General features: G+C 39.7%; 1 protein-coding gene across 1 annotated transcript in view; it reads right to left on the bottom strand.

Annotated features, from left to right (window-relative positions):
- Nucleotides 1-16,090, bottom strand: part of PIK3C2G (phosphatidylinositol-4-phosphate 3-kinase catalytic subunit type 2 gamma) — a 222,599-nt gene extending 206,509 nt beyond the window's left edge. The window contains 4 exon segments of the mRNA XM_075505608.1: nucleotides 3,299-4,055; nucleotides 10,766-10,918; nucleotides 13,422-13,573; nucleotides 16,043-16,090. Of these exon segments, the coding sequence (XP_075361723.1) occupies nucleotides 3,299-3,958 (660 nt within the window). The 5' untranslated portion in view covers nucleotides 3,959-4,055; nucleotides 10,766-10,918; nucleotides 13,422-13,573; nucleotides 16,043-16,090.
- Between the last annotated feature and the right edge of the window lie 4,298 nt (nucleotides 16,091-20,388).

Raw genomic sequence — 20,388 nt, 5'->3', positions numbered from 1 at the left:
GACTAGTAATAGCCTACACAGAGGGAATTAATATACCATTGCTAACTAACTCAAATTAGTTCTGGTGGCAGAGGTGTACATAGGAGATATATAGTTCCAACTCCATTGGTGAATCATGTGGATGAGAGATTTAGTTTTGTCATTTCTCTTTTCAGGTGTCCAGAAACTTTAATTTCTTCCTATTGCATAAAAAGGTAAGATACTAATTACACTATCACACATTATTTTTCTATAGGACTTCAGTCTCCACTCATTGCAAATATCTGAAAGCGTACAGTGTACAGACGGAGAATTGTGTATAGAGAGAACTTATGACAACAGGGATAAAATAACAGAGTGCATCCCTGGACAACTGGAATCTATCTTTTCCCATCCACAGATTTTTCACATTATGCTAATCAAGTCATCTGCACCATCCTTCCCAAATATGAACACTAATTGTGTATTTCTCATTTCTGGAGCACCCAAACTGAAATAATGAAATTTGGTCTGATGATTGGGCTTGGGTGAAGAAGTGAGTCTTGCTAGTTATTCTGAAAACATTAGATCCTAAATACCGTAGATGGCACAGCCAAATCTATTGGATATAACCGAAAAAGTATTTCAGTTTTCTTTATAATACGGAGAAAATAAAATTTATTTTCAGAGGGATGTTATGAAGACAGTTTCTTTAGTGTTTTTGAACATCTGACTTGGTGATGACAAGGCCAGAGAAAATTAACTTTTCCTTTATTACACTGGACACATTTTGATTAGTATGCATTAAATAAAGCCTAGGGCCATACAACTGCATCCAAGAGCTAAGGATCAGAATGACAGTATGGTTTCAGCAATGTGAATATTTCATCTTGCATACCTATGACCTATCTCAATGCTAATCTCCATGTTTCAGCATCCTTTCCATTTCACTCTGTCTGCAGTCCTGGTTCTCATCTCCTACTACTCAGATGCATCATTTACTCATCCTGGACCTCACCAACCCAATCTCTGCTCATTCTCTTTCTTTTGCTGTGGTGCTCCACTTTTCCAACCGTTCTGAGTGTCTTACTTGGCATCAGCCCTGTCACCCCATAGCCCTACTTATCTTTTCCAAAACTGCCAGCCCAGAAGCAATGAGTTACTTCTTCACAGGCTTTTTTTCCCCTTCCCTCTCTCAACTTTCGTTCTTATCTTCCCTTTCTTACCATCTCAGGGTTCAGTTGCCAGCCCCTTGTGCCTTGGTTCTCTTTCTATCCTGATATGGCTGTGTCTCCCTGGAGGAATTCCTGTGACCACACTGATTTTTCTGCTACAAATCAATTCTCTCCTCTCTCCCATTTCTTCCTCTCCTAGCTAAACAGCTCGAATACTTCCCTGACTTAATCAAATCCTCCCACACATTCGATTGTAGTCGCCCTTGACTCACTCATCTCTTCCCTCCCCTATAATTCTCTCCTCCTCCATCACAAAAGCGTTTGTGCCTGTTCTTATATGCCTGCTTCCTCTAGCACCTCTTCTTCCCATACCACAATTTAATCTCCTCCTGCTCGTTTGTATCCCACTATTTTCTACTTTTCTCATGAGAAGGCTTGTTCTTTTCATCATGATGTCAGCATGCTTTAGTTTTGCTATCATAAGTAAAAAGCAACAACAACCTTTTGTCTCTGCACCTATTCATCCCCTCCCTCTTTCGTATTCATCACTTAACTTCCAAAATGTGTTGCCCAGGATTACTCTTAAGAGTTCCTGTCCTCAGATATATTCCCTTCCGCCCCCTCCTGCGTCCCCATCTGTCTGGGTCTGCATATGTTTATTTCTATAGCTCTCCCTATTCACAGACATAGAAACAACTCAGTCAAGTGCCTTTTCCCCTTTGCTTTATGATACTGTGATCACTGGGAGTTAAAAGCAGAAGGTGAACCTAAACTGTCTTTTAATATTCACAGTGCAGAGGTACCTTGTAGGCTATTTCAGGACTCCTATAATGATTCAGAATGTTAACAAGGACTAGAGGAAAGGGAGGATTTATCATTTTCTTTTTCCTTCCCTATGTCAGGATTTTGAAAGAAGGAAAATGAGGAGAGATATAACATCAGAGAGAGACATGGGAGTCCCATAAGACATCATTATTAAAAACAGCAAAGCCACGAATGGAGCTATGAACACCTGATGGAAGGAGGAAAAAAAGATAAAGTATTTGCTTCAAAGAGACACCTAAAGACAGAGTGTATGTCATAGGATCTGCTTCCACAGTTATAGTAAATATGTCTATTTTTAGAAAATAATTCTATATGCACACATAAGTGCATGCAGAACATGGTGAAAGCAGGACTTGGTATGTTTCATCTCTCAGGATCAGGATATGGCAGCCAAACTAGACACAGAAACAACAATCTGGCTCAACAGAAAAACAGATTCAGTATAAGGTATTGTTATTTTGAATCTCAGGTTTCATATCAGGCCATACAGATTTGTTATCTTATCTCTTTCAAACACATCTTACTCTGCGTTTCTGTACTTATCCCTCTGTGGTAGTTTTATGGTTCAATGAGTGATAAAATGAGCCTACTGGAGCATTCTAGACCATAATCTAGATTCTCTTCTGGTGTAAAATGGCAAGCGTCCATTAGAGTCAACGGAGATACTTCATTTTATACTAGGTGAGGAACTGGCCCTATTACTTTAAAATGAAGTATTTTTTAATAGGTAGATTGCAGAAATGTGTTGCCATTTTAAGTATAAGTTGGCTAAAATACGAAACAGGTAGGACACAGATTCTGCCAGTATAAAATCCTCATTGGCTAGCCAGAGTAGGCACCTTCCCTTCAGAAGTCATTTTTTATGGTCTGCTGGGTTCTCTTCTGATATTAGAATCAAAGGAAGAATATGGTTGGATGTTTTCATACTGTATAAAAATCTCTTAACTAATCATGCACTGTTTGTTTGAGGGCATCCTCCTTGTAAAGATATAAAAATACTGAGGGAAATTCTGACTGCCAAAAAATCAATTTACACAATTATTGGAAAATATACCTGATGCTTCCCTGCATCTCTATTGGAAGTAGTAAAGGCCAAATAAGAAGTAAGAAGTCTCACAGTTGCTTTTGGCCAGCTGAATCATAAAGACACATGACAAAAACTCTCTATAGGAGCAAAAGCTTTTGCTTCCCCCAAGGCATAGATGTTTTCTTTTTCATCAGGTCTTTAAATCAAGTGCTTTTAATCCATATTGCACCAGTGTGAGTGAATATACAAAGTGCAAGGACACAAACAAGAATAAAGACGTTTAAGCACTCTTAATACGAGAAAATTTAAATACCTCTCTGTCATGCCCATAGCTGCTGGTCCAGGTAGGTCCTACGACGAGACTTCTGGAAGTGTCAGTTAAACAAGCTTCCCCATTTCCACCTTCATCTCTCAATTCTTGTCCAAATGGATAGTTGTCTAAGAAAACAGGATATTGAGCATCTACATTGTCAAAGCCTATCTGGAAACTCAGATTTTTGTTGCCTCTTTCCACATTTGAATCAAACACATTTGTGACTGGAGTTATAATATTCCCTTCATAGATTTCTGTCTCTTGATTGTAGGGGTAGGGATCCACCAGAGAGAAGTTTCTGTAATCAGATAGTAAAGATGATCTGAAGCCAACGGTTGGTGACACTGTGCCTTGTTGCCAGTGAGAGATAGGATTTCCAGGGTAAAGTTCACCATAAGCAGCTAGAGGCTGACCGCAAAACTGCTGGTCAGGCACATTCAGACCAAAGACATCTGATGGGAAAAAAATTTCTTCATGATGATGTGAATGGGATGAACCATAAAAAAAAAATTCATTGCTGACTTCATCAACTATTCGATCGAATCCTAGACGGACCTTTCCAGCAGAACCAGAATGGTACATTGGGTAAGATGCTTGGTCCCCAGCCTGTCCTTCACAAAATTCATCGTGTGAGAAAGGCATCATCCCAAAGTATGCCATGGCTGATTCTTCTCTTCAGTCTTATTAATTCTCAGGGAAGTCTTACAGTAGTTCCAAGGTCTAGAGAGTAATGTTCAGAACTGGAGCTACATACCCACTGAAACCAAGCACAGAATAAAAGTTAAACCCAAAAATATCTAGTATAATGGAAACAGTACACTTCTTTGGTCCTTTTTTGCCTTAGAGCTTTCTCCACAGGGTGGAAATATTTTCTGAATTCTTTTTCTGAATATTCTTTTGCCTGATCCCTATTTCCAGACATATTTTTTTATTATTATTAAATTATTATTACCCTGGACTCCTAAATAATAGCAACAGGATGCCTGAAACAACTGATCTAAATACTGAAATACTAATTCTGACAAATATTAAAGAAAACCTCTATTATTTCCATTATTTTACACTTGCATACCACACTGCAGGAATCTAAAACAAGCAGGTAGGAAAGCTTTGTATTAATGGTCGCTTTAACAGCAGTTTCATTCACACCTTCCTCTTTTTTTGTGCCTCAAATTTCTTCACATTCTACCTCTTTTTATCCTAGTGTAATCAGGTGAAGAAAAGTTAAGTCAAAGAACATAGGAGACATGGATCTCAAATTAATATTCAAAATACTACACCCCAAAAGCTTGGATATGGTATACTTAAAAGAAAACAAATATAAGAAAATAAATTTCAGCCTTTTTTATTTCTTTGTTTTTCAAAACAGATGTATCTTCAAAGCCTGAGGTTGCATCTTTTTTAGTAAATTAACAGGCAAGGGCATGAGCTTCTGCAGAAGCTCACCATCATTCATGCTGTTACTAGCAAACTTCCTGATATGATTTTGGCATGTGCCAAGTAGTCCCATGGTTCAGATGGGCAGCATGTACTGGAGACTGCTGTCAGTAGGCATGAGGGTATCTTTTTTTTTTTAAGGAAGAGGGCCTAGTTCTAAAATAAAAATCTATTCTGGACCACTTGCCCTCAAGGCCTTGGCCTGCTTCATTTACAGATGTAGCCTAAAAACACAAATGACACAGAATAGCAATACCACATAAAGTACACAGTTGTGCTGCGTACTTTATCACATAAAAGAAATAGAAACATTTGATTTAATAATCCAATAAAAAATGTATTCCCTAGCAGGAAAAAAAACCTGAGATGAAAAGTGTGCTCAGAAATTGCTAAAGCTTAGCTCCACAAATGGCTTTTGCAATATGTCCCCAAGATCTATACTGTATTAGCTTAGATAATAGGACCTTGCAATGAAAATCTATATTACAACAGAAGGTATTTATCACAACTTTATTTATTTTTGTTTTATTTGAAGTCAAACTCTAGGTGACATAGGCTCCTGTCACCCACAGTGAAGAATGAGAAGAGAAATGAAAAGTTAAATAGGCTGAAATGAAATCTCCAAGTTAGAGGCTGAACTACTCTTTCAAGCACTCAACTTAGTGATTCCACGTGTTGTGTGCTTTGGTTTGCTTTAACTGTGCTAAAAAAACAAACAAACAAACAAAAAACAAAAAAAAAAAACAAAAAAAACCCCAAACCAACATTTATGAAGTTACACTAAGCCAGATAACCAAAACAATGCATACCACTTTGAATGGTGATCTAAGCATGAACTTCAATTAAAGTCTCTGCACCTCTCTCTCAGAGTGAATCCTGAAGTTCACTATGTTTTTAGATTAAGATGACACCATTTTTTGCAGAAAATACTAATAAGCATAGCAATAAGAATTTTTTTTTATTAAATTGTCCTCATTTACAACTTCCTCCGTTTCTCATCTCTACAGCAGGTGAATAAAAGAAAGGAAACAAGAAAGAGAAGGATATATCCATTAAATCAGGAAAGTTGGGGTTTTTTTCCCCTCTTTCTTGAAAACTGGAATGTTTCAGGAAAAATAAAAGAGAAAAGAATGATGTCTGCCTCCAGACCCACCTTCCTTAATAAAGTTTGGCTACCTGGAAGACTATAACAGAGGCACAGAAAATACAGTATCTTCTACACCCTTTCAATTGCTTCTAAAATATTTTCTTTACATTTCAAACAAATTTTGTTTATAATGATATGTAAATGTCTAAAAGCTAACCCTGCATATTCACTGCTAAGGCTTTTATGTGTAACACCCCACATTTCTCCGACAGTCAAATATTCATATGCACACACAGAGCACCCACCTCCATCTATCTGTATATGAATGTTTATCTCCTGCACTCTCCATACTGTTCAGGAGGAGTATTATTTTCCTAGCAGTCTTTAAAAGCAGGCAGTTTAGCTATGGTGCCAAAGGGTGGTCTGTGCATTCTGCTCCCCTGTTCTCCTCAGTGGGCTGGGAAGTCCACATGAGTAACAAGAAGTCTGCACGATGTAGCGGGCTCCCTCTCCCAGCCCAGACCACAGCAGAGGGAGAGCCTGGCAGGGAAAAGAAACTCATACAGCACTGACGCACCACGTCTCTTTTATATAGACTTGCATTTAAAACTGACCATTTAGACTGGAAACTCAGCATGTCACACAGTAAATCTCAGTGGTTTATGTCTTACCCATTAGTTTGGTTACTAGGACTAGGCTCTGTATTTGGGCCAACTCCTGATCATTTTCAAAATAGGACAGAAAGTTCAGGAAAGGATTTGGCTCTTTGCCAGCCACTATTACTCCAATTGAATCATGCAAAGTGCATTGATAACATTGAATTTTCAAAAATCACTAACAAGGCAAAATTCATAAACCTTTTTCTGAAAAAAATGCATAAGTTTTTAGGTTCATTTTCTTTGCCTTGTGGTTTCTGAACTCACATTTTGGAGGGTTTGGCTTTTTTTCCCTCCTACAGCTATGAAGACCTCCTTTTCTTTTTAAATGACAGCTGTGTTTTCACATAATCATGTAGTTCTGGGATTGGGGGTTTTAAGGGAGAATCCCAACAAATACTGTAAAATATTCGCTACAAATCAGGAGATTTGACAGCATTGCACAATGCTCACAACATTGTAGCTGCTGTCCAAGCACACAAAAATACCTTCCTTACTTCAGCATGCACATGCATTCTAGTATAAAAGCTTGGTGCACTGTGGACTCAATTTTCCCTCTTTACCGGAATCCAGAGGAGACTATTGGTCAACTTGCTAAGCGATAAGAACATTTGTTGCAACCTCTTACCTGAGACACATAATTTGTTAGAAGAATATACAGCCTCCTATGTCTTCCTGTTCACAGACACATTCAGATGACCTATGTGCTTTCAGTATCAAGGGGGTGTAACTTTTTCATCAGAAGCTTTCCTTCCTGTTTAACCGGTTTACTGTGGTAATGATTCTTTCCCACGTCTTCCTTCAGGGAAATTTCAAACAGCAATAACAATAAAAAGCTAACACCTTATCTGTTCTCTTTCTCAGTTTGGGAACCCAACCTTTTTTTGTTTGGTTGGGGTTTTTTTGTTGTTGTTTTGTTTGGTTGGGGTTTTTTGGGGTTTTTTTTTTGTTTGTTTTAAACTTGATGGTAGATGATCTCACACTTTCAGTACAAGTATCAAACATGCTTAAAATAACAAGACACTTTCTCCAAGGGAAAGACTTCTGCACAAGAACAGGATTCAGAGATTTTAATCTACTCCATCTTCATCCAGCTTCCATCTGTCTGTGCTGGTGGTGCGTGCTCTGAAAGGAGCTCCTGGCTCTGCTCACAGGAGAAGGGGATGGTACAAACCTTGCACAGCAGAGAGGCTCTCTGGCTTTGGCTCAGTACGCAGAGCTGGGACAGTCTAATGAGGGAAGAACCTCCCTTATGCTGGGATATTTCCTAAAGACCGATAAAGCCTTGCCCCTCTGCAAAGGGCCTGCTGAAGAGCAGGAGTAAATACAGCACTGGTCACGAGCATCTTCCTGGACCTCAAGGAGCCCAGTACCCTCCATAAAAGGGAGCAACAGAGGCTGCTCCAGGCATGACGCAGAGGGAGTTCTCTCAGGGACCATTCTGCCTCCACACTTCATACTATTCCTTAAAAAGGTATGCATTGCTCCACTGAAGTGGCTATTCAGAATCCACACAAAATCCCAATCCTAGTCTACTCCAAGGTTGTTACAGGCAGGAAAATGTACTCAAAAACAGTGAGGGAGTCAGTATCAACAAAACAATATTTGTTATAAAAACCCATGCAGTAAGACTGAACAGATTAGCATAAAGCAGTTAAAGTTAATAATTAATCTCAGATATCTTATATCTGATAAACTGAATGAAGTAATAATTTGATAAAGCATTACAGGGAAAACTCTGCCCTTCAAATTATAGCAAAAAGCTGTCGATGTCATTGTGATTTAAAAGCAGTTAGCCAAGGACAAAACTTATTTCAGTTGGTGAAAGGTGATGCATTTTTTCTCATATATTCTCCAACCCTTAAAATGTCAACTTGCTCCGCAAACTATTTGGTGGCATTTGTGCTGTACTGCAGTCATTACCAGTGATTACAGTGAAGTGATCCTGAGAGAGAGGAACACACCAATTTTAGGAGCTGCCATTTCAGAGTTTATGGCCGTGTGATGTTGCTTCATCTCACAGTGACTGGACACAGTAAAAGGAGAAGGATCGAGAAAACAGAGGAAATACGCATGGGAAGAGCTCGTCTTCCCAAGCAAACACAGAAGTCCATACACATAATATGAACTAGGCTGGGACACGTCACCCTCTCTCTCCACAGTGACTTCCAGGAGAAGGTTATGAAGGTTTTTTTTGGGAAACTCTGAACATTTTCAGGATTTTATTAGGCTTTTAAGGTGGCCACTATTTTTATGTTTCCCATCGAAGTAGGAGGCAGGAAACTGCTGAGTCACTTTCTACCCTAATTCCTCGTAGAACTACCAAGAATTGTCGTCTCCTCTCTTGCTAGCACGTGGGACAAAATCCCTAGAGACAAAGAAAACTGGATACTCCCTGGGATGCCTCCTTTCCTTCTGTTAGATACTCTCGCTGCTCCACCAACCGGCAGGAGCCTACATCTCACTCAGATTAAAGAAGAATCATGTATTTGATTCAGCCATGTGTGAGCATCCTCGTACGAGTTAAGTCTGATAAAAAGCTGCGGGTAAAAGAGCTGGCAAAATAGTCGCTCTAACACACCCCAAGATGAAATACAGCATCTTCAGCAGGCTTTTGCTCTCAGTGTTGCTTCACACACAGTTTGGAGCTTTCCCAAATCGCACCTTTGCATTTGAAGCCTTGAGGCTTCGCGTAATAACAGGCTTGCAAAGGGAACGCAGCAAAGTGTTTCAGCAATTCGTGGGGCCAGAAAACTGGCTAAACAGAGAGCCAGTGAGGAAAATGCTCCCTTTCATAACAGATCCAGCCATCTGTGTTACTATTCTCCAGTGCCACCTACTGTCGTTTCCCCAAAACTGTGAGGTAAGGAACCGAGATCACTGTGTCAAGCACAGTGGCAATTAAGCTTTATGTCTGGCTGCAGGGAATGTCATCGTATCTGTCATCATCACTGAGGAACATGGCCCCTGTAAGAAGGTCGCCCTTTATGAGAAAGAGTCATGATTGTTGAGATCCTGCTTGAAGATGGTGTGATACTACTTCTCTCAGATCAGTGCTCCAAAGCACTGCTGCACCAAAGCAATGACAAGGTATCAGCAAAACTACATAGGTACAACAGGGTTTTTCCATGTGCTGGTGAAAACAAGGTGATCTATGTCAAGATTTTGTTGTGTTTAAGCAGCAGATGAACAAGAATTCTGGTAACAAAACGATGTTAAGATCTGGGTTTTTTTGTATTACAGGCCCTTATTTCTTTCTCGCCTACAAGCTTCATCAAGCAGGGATTGTGTCTTCTTACCCGTGTAGTAAAACCCAGCAGAGTTGATACTGCTGGGCAAAGAAAATAAAAATTGCAACAAACACAATACAGTGGTTGAATCATTGTCAAATGATTCACCAGTAAAGGAGACATTTGCTGTAACGGGCCAAAAGGACTTTTCAATTCTGAAAACACTTCTCACCCTCTATTTACTCACACAGAATAAGTCAGGGAAAGGACAGAGAGAAGAGGAGGGAGAAGGAAGCAAAGTTTCACTTTTCCAAGAAAAAGAAATAGAAAGCATTTTGTTTTACATGGAAAACATTTTCACAGGCTCTGCTGACACCTACATATAATATACAAAGTTACTAAGTTACCAACACCCTCCTGAGGTTCGAAATACGCTGTTGTGAAAGATCAACCCCCACAGTCTGCACACGCAGACGGGAAAGCTAGCCATGACTAAGTGAAGACTACGGATTTTAATCTCTCCTTTTATTTGAACATCTTTTGTACTTTGATCCTCTGAAAGGAACAGCACACTTTATCAGAGTTTCTGGCAGAAACAATTACTGCAGCTTTAAAAAAATCAAATTGCTGAGAAAATTAAATGCTGACATGGAGAACAGACTTTACGCAAACATCTTAAAATATAGAGTTAAAATAAGACAAGCAGGCAGATTTTTATGTGTATATATACACATGTACACACACACTCATATATGTATGCTTGTATATAAATATATGTACATAAACATACATGTGTATGCATACATGCATATGTTATATCTATATGTATATACAGATCTCTCTAAAAGCCTAATATATGTGTATACATACATATAAATGCCTAACAAACGCTAAATAACCCAAGAAAAGAGCTTAAATGCTTCAGAACAGAAGTCAAGCCACAAGTTTCAGCTGAAAGATCCAAACATCTTAAAGCTGAGAAGTGCTTAAAGCCAAAGCTTTTGTTCATACGGCTTTATAAATTTCCTTTTGTGCTGTTTTCTTCCATTTCTCTTACCTTCTGTGATTTTTTCCACTGTTTTCTTGTGCTAGTCTTTTCATGTCCCCAGTCCAGTGTGCTTGCTCAATGGCTTTCTGTGAAATTCAGCTTTGTCATTCCAGTGTATTCAATAGGGTTTGTTGACCTTCCAGAAATTGTTCATATCATAGACTGTACAAATATAAAAACACAGTCTTGTGATACTAGCACACTGTTAAGACAAGCTCCCTAGCCACTACAGCAGGCTTTTTCCTATGGAAAGTTTAGTGAGCTCGTTCATCACCATTCCTGAGACCCCCTCCCATTGCAGCTCGTGGTGCATGGGGCTCTACAGGCCTGCTAGAGCAGAAGGAGAGCAGAGGACACCCCAAAGCACAGAGCTCGGCCACTCTGGCAGACCCGAGCTGGGGTGAGAGAGCCAGGGCGACTTTGCTATTGTAGCCTGGCCATGCTGCCTCAGGGAGCTGTTAATATGATGACTGACTTGAAGAGCACCTGACTTAAGTATGGCTTTAAAGTCAGTTCCTAAGCGACCACATAAGAGGCGAGGGGAAATGGTAATAAAGACGCACTTGCACTCCTTGTTGGGTTTTGCTGTGAGCAGACCTTTGGTTCGCATGACGCGTCAGCTCAGTGGCTTGTTCGGTATTCAGATGAAGTAGTAAAATTCTCTTATTGATGTCACGGGTACCTTCAGTGAAGCCAGTAAAATTATAAAACTTTATACTAGGTTTATACTATAAACCAGTATATACGATACTATAAGCTAGTATATGCTGTAAACCTAGTATAACATCTGAATCAGCTCTACTGTCTTATCAAAAAAAACCAAATTAATAACTGTTTAAGCATAAAAATACAGGCATCTAAAGCCAAAAAAACAGCTTGCTTACACAGTATCAACTTTGATTTGCCTTTCCACGAGAATGCTTGCTTACCTTTGCAATAGTGCACATATTGCAGTAGTACCACAACATCTTAAATAATACAATGTTTCTGAATATTCCCTGAACTTCTTGCACATGGGTAGCTTCTTACATCTTTCTTCTGACTTTAATTTTACTGTCATAATTGCTCACAGTATGACTGAAACACTTGCTTTAAAAAAAAAAAAAAAAAACAACATATGGCTTTTACAAAAAAATAGTTTGTGGGTGTATATATAATTTTTAAACCAACTGAACAGCATTCCTTATATGCAATTCAGGATATAAAGCATCTGCTTAGATAGCTAATTTGGCTGCATACTTAGGTTGCCTATGCATGCCAGCAAAGCATTCATTACTGTTTTCATTAAAACTTTACCTGCAGCATGAAAGCCAAGAATAATTTACTTGAGTTTCCACATAAATAATGCAAAAGGACCGCTTACCTGAAATAAAACATATTTCTGCAAATGTGAAATTAAGCTCACAGCAGCCCTCCACCACAATTGGACTGGCCCTTGAATGAATGGCTGGCAAAGAGATACTTGCAGCGCTGAGAATCCAGCTTCATCTATCACCCCAAAGTACCTTCCCCATCAATGGTACCCACACAGATTACTCTTAGAATAGCAACTGCTCTCTGCTGTGTCAGGTCCTGTGCTAGCCTGCTCATGGTTTTGCTAATGATGGTTTTGTATGTATGAACCAGGGGAGCAACAGGGAAAACCCTGTTCGCTGGACCTGTAGAATTAAACAGATGAGGTGCATCCACTGCGGCTGGGCAAAACACTTGCACCACAGCACTTCTGCAGCGATAAACATACACCCTACTCGATGATACCAAAGGTATTCATCCCCATTGCAGTAGGCATGACTTAGATTTGTGTAGTGTTTTGCACTATTTTGGGCAGCCCAGCCAACCCTTACTGTTTCTGCTCTGCTGGCCTCCCCATTTTGCTCTGTCTTCATCTCAAGTGCAGGTAAATGGATGCCAAGAAGGGAGTCAGCAGCACAGTGCTTCACATCAGAGGTGAGCTGCTATACTTGTACAATCGGGGGGAACTGCGAGGCCCAGGCGGGGAGGGCAAGAGAAAATTCTGCTGAAGTAGAGATACCTCAGGAGAAGGTAAAGGAGAAGGATTTAGTATCCACGCACAATGACCTCTACAGGTGGCTGGTATCTTACAGGGACAGGTTCCCAGCTCACAATGAGATCAGATCATCTGGCAAGCATTGGGTTAGGAAAGGAAGAGAGAAAAGCAAGAGAGCGCTCTACTCATCCCCACCCATTCAACAGCCCACAAAAACCTCTCATTCAAAAAGTTCAAGAGTCTCTCCATAGACAGTAATTTCCTGGAACTTTTGGGTGGGGGGTGGCGGGTAACTACTACAAAAGAAACAAGTAGTACCATCCATCACCACGGCCTACAAGATGGCCAAAACCACTGTGCCCTGATGACACGAATGCAGATTGGGAGAGGCACAGTTTTCAGCACAGTTGCCAGGGAAAGTGAAAAAACAGGAAGCTTTGGGGTTAGGTACACTCCCTACATTCAGCAGTGATGGTCTGTCACCCCTGCCCTCCCAGCCTATGCCTAGCTCACTTCACTCTCCTTTGAGGTTCATGCAAAATAAGAGACTTCAGTTTAGAAGAGGTTTTAGACTGAGGGCGGTGATGCTATTACGAAGAGATACATCACAAGCAACACAACCACTTCCCTTCTTTCCCAGGGAAGTGCTGAACTTACCAGATGCATCTGATCCCAAGCATGGGAACACCAGACTGCTCCTTCCAGTTCTGGGACCCTCAGTGCGGGAGCTATCCTGATGCAACGCTCCAAGCCCGGACACCTGCCTGCAAACCTGCAGCATTCAGGTCAAACACGAGCCTGGGGTATGCCTAAAAGCAAATGAATACAGAACTCACTGTCATTTTGGTTTTCATTAAGGGCTGGTTGTTTTTCAGAGGAGGAGGGGACAGGAGTTCCAGAATGTAAAACAGAGCAATTTGACCCCATAGGCTGAGAGCCTTTAAAAAAAACAAAAGAAAAACAAGGAAGTTTAAATACACCTGACATTCAGGTGCTGAGGTGTCACCTCAGAAGGCTGTACTGCAGGCCTCCAGGACACGGTCTAAAATGTTGTACCACAGTAACATGCCCTTCCTTTGAGGCCTAGCATCACAGCAGGGCCATGAAAAAACACTTTATACTGGAATTTGAGACTATAAGCATGGTTTATCTTGATATTAAAATAAATGTCATCCACAGGACTCCTTGAACATCTGCACTTACTTCTGACTGCCTCAATTAACTGTGCCATGCTTACATTATAGCAGCAAGTCCAGGAAAAATCCAGACGTCCTAGACTGAGGCTGGAGCCCACTCACAATACATTGTTCATCTGCTGCAGAGTAGGAATAGCTATTTCATTCTTCGCTTGGTTGATCTACTTTTATATCCTTGATTCAAATGGAGTTATGCAAACTTCATGTTTGCTATCAGGCTATGAAGAAGCCTATTGTAACTAGAATATGGTTTTCTTAGATGTAAATGCACATGCAAAATAGAAAGAGCTTTGATATTGAGATTTTTTTTCCCCTGAGGTTCAAGTATTTTATCATTTTAATAATATCCCATTTTCCTGTTGCACTCACTTTTAAAACATCTTTTGTATTAGCTCCGAGTATTATAATTCCTTCAAAATTCCTCTGGAGGGCACCATTACCATAACTATACAATTAGCTACAGATGGATGTAATAGAGATAAACACTAAATAGTCTTGTTGGCAGGAGGCAGAGTGTCTTTTAAGCAAGACAACTTCGTTACTGCTGCCTGGGTTTTTAGTCTGCTTTCGAGGATACAGAAAATCTTAGCTACAAAGAGAGGATTTAGAATTTATTATCGTAGAGGTTTTGTCTTGCAAAAAGGTGGTGTGGGATTGTTTGTTTTTTGTTTGTTTGTTTTCTCCAGTCATCATCTTTGTTAGCAAGTACTAGAATTTGGTATATCCTTCAAAAGCTTTGCAAAAGTGATTTCCCAAGGCACAGCATGATTTGTGACACTTGGGGTTGGGAAGGGATGGAGAAACTTATCTTGCAGACTTCCTGTTCTCTGTGGCCACTCCTGTATCCTCGACATTGGGTCGGCTACTATGAGACCTGTACTCCACTCTCCTCCCATTCACCAGAGGTGCCCTGTTCCACAGTGCAGAGCAAGGTCATCTATTCCTCCAGGATTTAGAAAAGCCTGTCCAACATAAGGAGAGGGAAGGATAACATTTTGGAGCTTGGAAAGAGATTGTGACATACCAGGGTTTCTTAGTAACTGCGTGTTTTTCAGAACCGAGAAGGAAATCAGAAGTGAGCCTCAGAGTTCATAGGAAAACTTTTTTGAAAACAGGATAAAGTCATGAAAGCTTGGAAAGGTCAACTTTAAAGCGAACGTGTGTGTCTAATCCGGTCGCCCTCTTGTGATCACGCAGTATATTGCATGATCATTTTATCTGCTCTGAAATTTTGTAGGGTAAACCAGTGGTGAACTGCAACCCTCAGAGCTCAGGTTTTGAGGGTTTGGGTTTTTTTTTCCCCCTGCATCTTCTGGGAAACATAATTATGTACAAAAAAGATTTTCTTTACTTTGATTTTACTACTTCCTCTTGGTTTTTTCCTTTTGTGACTTGCACATGTAATTGTTTCATCTGTTTTCCAATTAGACTAGAAGTTATTTGAGTAGGTGCAATAGTTGTGTGAGAGTTTTTATACCAAGTAGCATAGCAAGGTTATAAGAGTGAGGAGGGTCTTGGGATACTGTATCATATAGAAAAAAATGATACTGATATAATGTGCTTTTAATTAGGCCATCAAGCAAAGAAAATAAGAAGGAAGGGTATATTTCAGTTATGGCAGGAATTATATGTAACAAACTAATATTACCAAGAAAGAATCAGCACATACAACTAGAATAAACACTATTAGAATAGAAATAGAGGTTTTGAATTAACTTCTTGTGAACTTAAAGTTTGGATCTGCATTGATATTTTCATTAGTAAAAATTATCCTTGCTCTTTTTCATTGATCCCTTATGCACTTCAACCTGAATTCTCTGTTATTAATTATCACCTAATTCAAAGACAGCCCCCACACCTGTGTTTTATTTCAAGATATTTCCTTCTTCCTGACATCTGCATTGCCACACTAAACACTGAACTCTCGCAGCTTCCCCTCCTAATCACTAGCCTTCCATAGCAATTGAAGCATTTTGTTTTAGATGAAAAGATTTTTAAAAACATAAAAACGAATGACATGAACTTTTCAAATAGATGTAAGAGGGGAAAAAAAATGATAGGTCAGATTTTGGGTATACCAACCTTGACATTGTCCTTTTAAAGTACTCCCCAGGCAGCTTTAACTTTTGCAACCAGCACTCAAGCAGCCGCTCACCCTAGGGCCCAGTCAGCCTGGCAGGATGACAGAGGTCAGCATTTCACACGAATGAACAATTTCTCCAATATATAAGGCAAGCATTCAGTTCCCTCTCTCCCTTTTCACCTGTCCTTTAAAGTTTAAACCAAGACTATCATAGGTACTGTGCACAATGCAATGAAAATCCTGCTTTCTATTAACCCTTTGAACCCGTATGATGAGAAGTGATACTCTTACAATTTTAAACTCAGAGACAGAAGGCACAGAGCTCCTCTTCCTCCCTCCCCCCGCCCCCCAGCTTCTTTTTATGTACTTTCCCTTGCAAACAAACCCCCATTACCTAACTCAATCACTGAGTATAAGAAAAATCTTGCTGTTCTTCCAGAGCGTTCAAAGTGTGTGCACGTGGTGGGGCTAAGCAGGAGCAGTACTTTGACCAGATTCACTTTTTGGATTAATACATTTCTTTCTGCTTTGAATGTGACTGGGGAAGAATAACATGTTTTTCACTTACATGCAAAGTATTTTTGGGTGGGAGAGGGAATCTCTGCACAGTGATGTGGTTCAGGAAACCACCACGCAGAACTTGCAGTGAGGCCAAATAAAACTGACCATGGTAAAACTAAGTCTTTTTAGTGAGTCCTAATCAAGGCTCTAGGCAATATGCACAAATTTTAGTAAACTCAAAGGGGCTAGGGTTAACTGATCACAAATCCACAAACTATAATCAAAGACTTAACTCTTTAGTCCTAAAAAAAGAAAAGTATGCACCTTTCTGGTTATTAGGTTAATGGTCTGAACAGGCATGGAAACTCAGTTATTTACCCAAATTCTCTGGACAATTCTCACAATGCACTTGTGTAATTTTGGTTCAAGCTCACTGTCAAAGGAAGCTGGGAAGGAGAATGCAAATGGAAGCCTCGATAAGGAAACTTGCATTGGCTTTGCTGTGCTGTTACATAGCCAGCCAAATTCTGCGCTCCCAAAATTCAAAACTCAAGATCAGATTTCTCTGGGGCAGGCTGGGGTTCTGCTTTAATCCAATGTGCAATTTTTATGAAAAAAAAAAAAAAAAAAAAAAGACATTCAGAAACAGTCTCTGGGCAGCTATAAAACATAAAATAACTGTTTAGGAAGATTCGATTAAAATAACCTAGATTAAGAAGGCTACAAAAAAGTAGAAGTGAAGTGTAGAACTTACTAACTGATTTACAGCATTTAGGTTGGCCATAAGGTAATTTTGTGGGCCCTGGAGCCACAGGCTGATGTGTGCCATCCCAAATTTCTGCACATAAGAGCAGCACCCAGGGGGCTATTAACACAGTAGAAGTAATTGTGACTGCAAAAACAAACCCATGCCTCCTGAGCTTCAAATTGTTGTAAGGGCCATTATGGTCACTGCTTTTATAACCCAAGAAAAACCTTTAAGCAGAGAAAATCATGGAAGTACCATGAGACCTGATTTTTTGGCAAGAAAGAGTTAAGAGATTCTGAGCTTCCGACTATCCAAGTTGTCCCAACCTCAGTGCCATTTAGAAGATCAGGTAACTAAAATGTTAAGATGTGCAGGATGAACCATAAAGCCTGTGCTTCCATTGCAGAAAGCACCACTTTGCCTTTTCCAGTCAGAAGACTGTAACTGAGTAAACTACAGCCAACTACCAGATACACATTTATTTAGACATACATGCCAATGAAGAAACATGGAATTGCAGATGGTGCCCCTTTTAGCTAACGAGAGAAGCTTAAGACATCCTGATGCTGCTAAGCCTACAAAGGTACCAGACAGTGAAGAAAACTGCCTTGCATTGCATTTTTTTTTTTGATTCAAGCATTTTTTTTTATTGCTCTTTACCTCATCTGTAACAAGATGAACTGCTGAAGTTCAGTTACTATCTTTCTCAGTCCCATATCGTTGAAGCCTTTTGTTGCACCACTGAAATATTTGGGCAAGGCAAGAGATATCCTCTTGCAGCTAGACACAGCTTGTTGAAAGAACTGCAATACTCAAAACAAGGATCCTTTATAGAAATACTCTTTGTTTTGTTTTTTCTCTCTTTTTGAGTGATATGTTTTAGAAAGTTTGCAGAAAGAATAGTGGGGTTTCAGGGGCCCCTTGTTCCTCCATTTGCCAGAAGGCAAAAGCTTTATGATCCATCCTCATCTCTGAGGGCTGAATTTCAGCTCGAATTCCCTGGAGCCTGGCCTGAAGTGGATGTTGCTTCAGTGAATTCAATTTTCCAGGGTATTAAGAACTGAGAAAGTAAAATAGATGACAGGCACTGAGGGTGGAATTCTAGCTCCACCGGAGGTTAATGGGGCTTTCTGCCACCAACTTCAGGTAGGCCAGGATTTCACCCCAGCTTTGGGGAACAGAGCAGAAAAGTGTTATACAAAATCTAAACCTTTATTGTGTAAGGCTGAGTTTGGTAGTAAAATGTGAATAATGATGCTGACTTTGCTTGTAAAACTCTTCGAAAGGTATGGAAGGAAAGCACTATGTAAGAATGTGGTATTAGGAATATTCTACTGCAAAATTTAAAGAAATCACAACTATTTCTAAAAATTGCTATTTTAAGGATATTAAGTCTTTGAAGGGGTTAGAAAAAAAAATAAGCTTTCTGAACAAGCTATGGATTTTCATCTTCCTTTCAAGGTGGAAGGCACTTGAGCAATGCAAAACAGTCCTAATCCTCAACAGTCCCAGTATGTCCCATTTTAAATACACTGTTTTCCTCGGCAAAGGCATAGCACCACAGCAGGAAAGAAAAAAAAAAAAAACCAACACAGTTTTTTATAATGTAATGGGGAAGCCTCATCACTAAGACCTTCCACAGTCAAATGGACAAAAAGCCACTGGGGCTGGAGACTAGAGATCTCAGCACTCTTTCTTTACTCTGCCACAGTCAGGGCTCCTGTGAGATCTGGAGTAAGTCTATTTCCATCTCTGGTCTTCCTGTTGGCTCACCTCCCTCTCTCCTTATAGCTGGGGAAGATTTTTAACAAACATTTGGCTCTAAAAATTTGGGAAAACTTGTCTCTAGATCTATCTTAGATACTAGATCTAATATCTAGATACTAGTATCTAAGGGGAAACTTCTTACTGTGTTTCATGAGAGTCATGTAATGGTCTCAAACTTCACTGTAGATTTTAGAGTGCTAACAAGCAAAGAAAATATCTAAAACTGATGTAGCTTGAGGTCAATCAAATTTATTGGAAGCACATTTGGTCACTTAGTAAGGAATTATCAACTACTAAAACGCATTTTGACAACTAGAAAACCACTTTTGATGTACAAGAGGTTTTTGATGCTCTGTCTTATCCTCAGAGAGGAAAATGAGGAGAAATGTAGAAGAAATCTGCTTTTAATTCCAACTCACATATAATTTCATTGGTCTGAATATTTTACCTTGATCTCAGTGGTATGAAAACACATTAAGATATAGGCCATCTCAATACTACCAGATGTAAAGAAGAAAGGAAATTAAGAAAGAGAAACGGCAATAAAGAAAGCAGGCAAAGCTCTGTGGCAATGGATCAAAAAAATCAGGAGCAAAGGAAAGAACAGCAAATAAAGAGGGGAGCAAAAGAGATAAAGTCATCAGAGAGGGCAGTAGAGGATGGAAAAAGAAATAAGCAGAGGAAGGAAGGCATTTTCTAAAGCAGAAGTGCAGTGGAGGCAAAAAAATATTTAAACAGAGCAGAGAGATGTCACAGAAATAGAACACAAAGTTGTAGAGAGAAAATTGATATATTATGAAAATGGGATACAAAAGAGAATAAGGAAAGCAAAGGAGCTGAAGCAGAGAAAGAGAACAGAAAAAGACACCACTTCACCTCTGGGAATACATTTAATTCCAGTCAGGATGTGGCTTGGGACCTACATTTAGTTGACCAAATTCCCAGAGAATTAAGAAAATCTAACACTTCCCCAACCCTATAGACTACCATAGGTTCTGGATAACACCATTACAAGCTGCCTTTCAATGCCTTTAGGCTTTCTCTAGCCTAGCTGGATTTCTCTGTTCTTATTGCTCCAACATTTTTGTCAACCTTACTTTACCTCCCTAGCTGCCTCCTGCACCTTCCTCCCATTATACTTTTTTTTTTTGCTTGCTATTTTTCACCTTGATTTAAAAGGACAACTATGAGTGCTTGTTTCTAACCAACAGTAACTGACTGAAAGATGACAGCATATCCACAAAAACTATACAACAATTGTAAGGAAAAGAAAATACGTCAAGAAGAAACAAGAAGCCAAGAAAGCAGTGCAATTCAGTATTTTGTCTT

The sequence above is a fragment of the Mycteria americana genome, chromosome 1 (genome assembly GCF_035582795.1).
Source record: "Mycteria americana isolate JAX WOST 10 ecotype Jacksonville Zoo and Gardens chromosome 1, USCA_MyAme_1.0, whole genome shotgun sequence".
Lineage (NCBI taxonomy): Eukaryota > Metazoa > Chordata > Aves > Ciconiiformes > Ciconiidae > Mycteria > Mycteria americana.
Note: the sequence above shows the minus strand (reverse complement) of the source record. Positions and strands in the feature narration are given on the sequence as shown.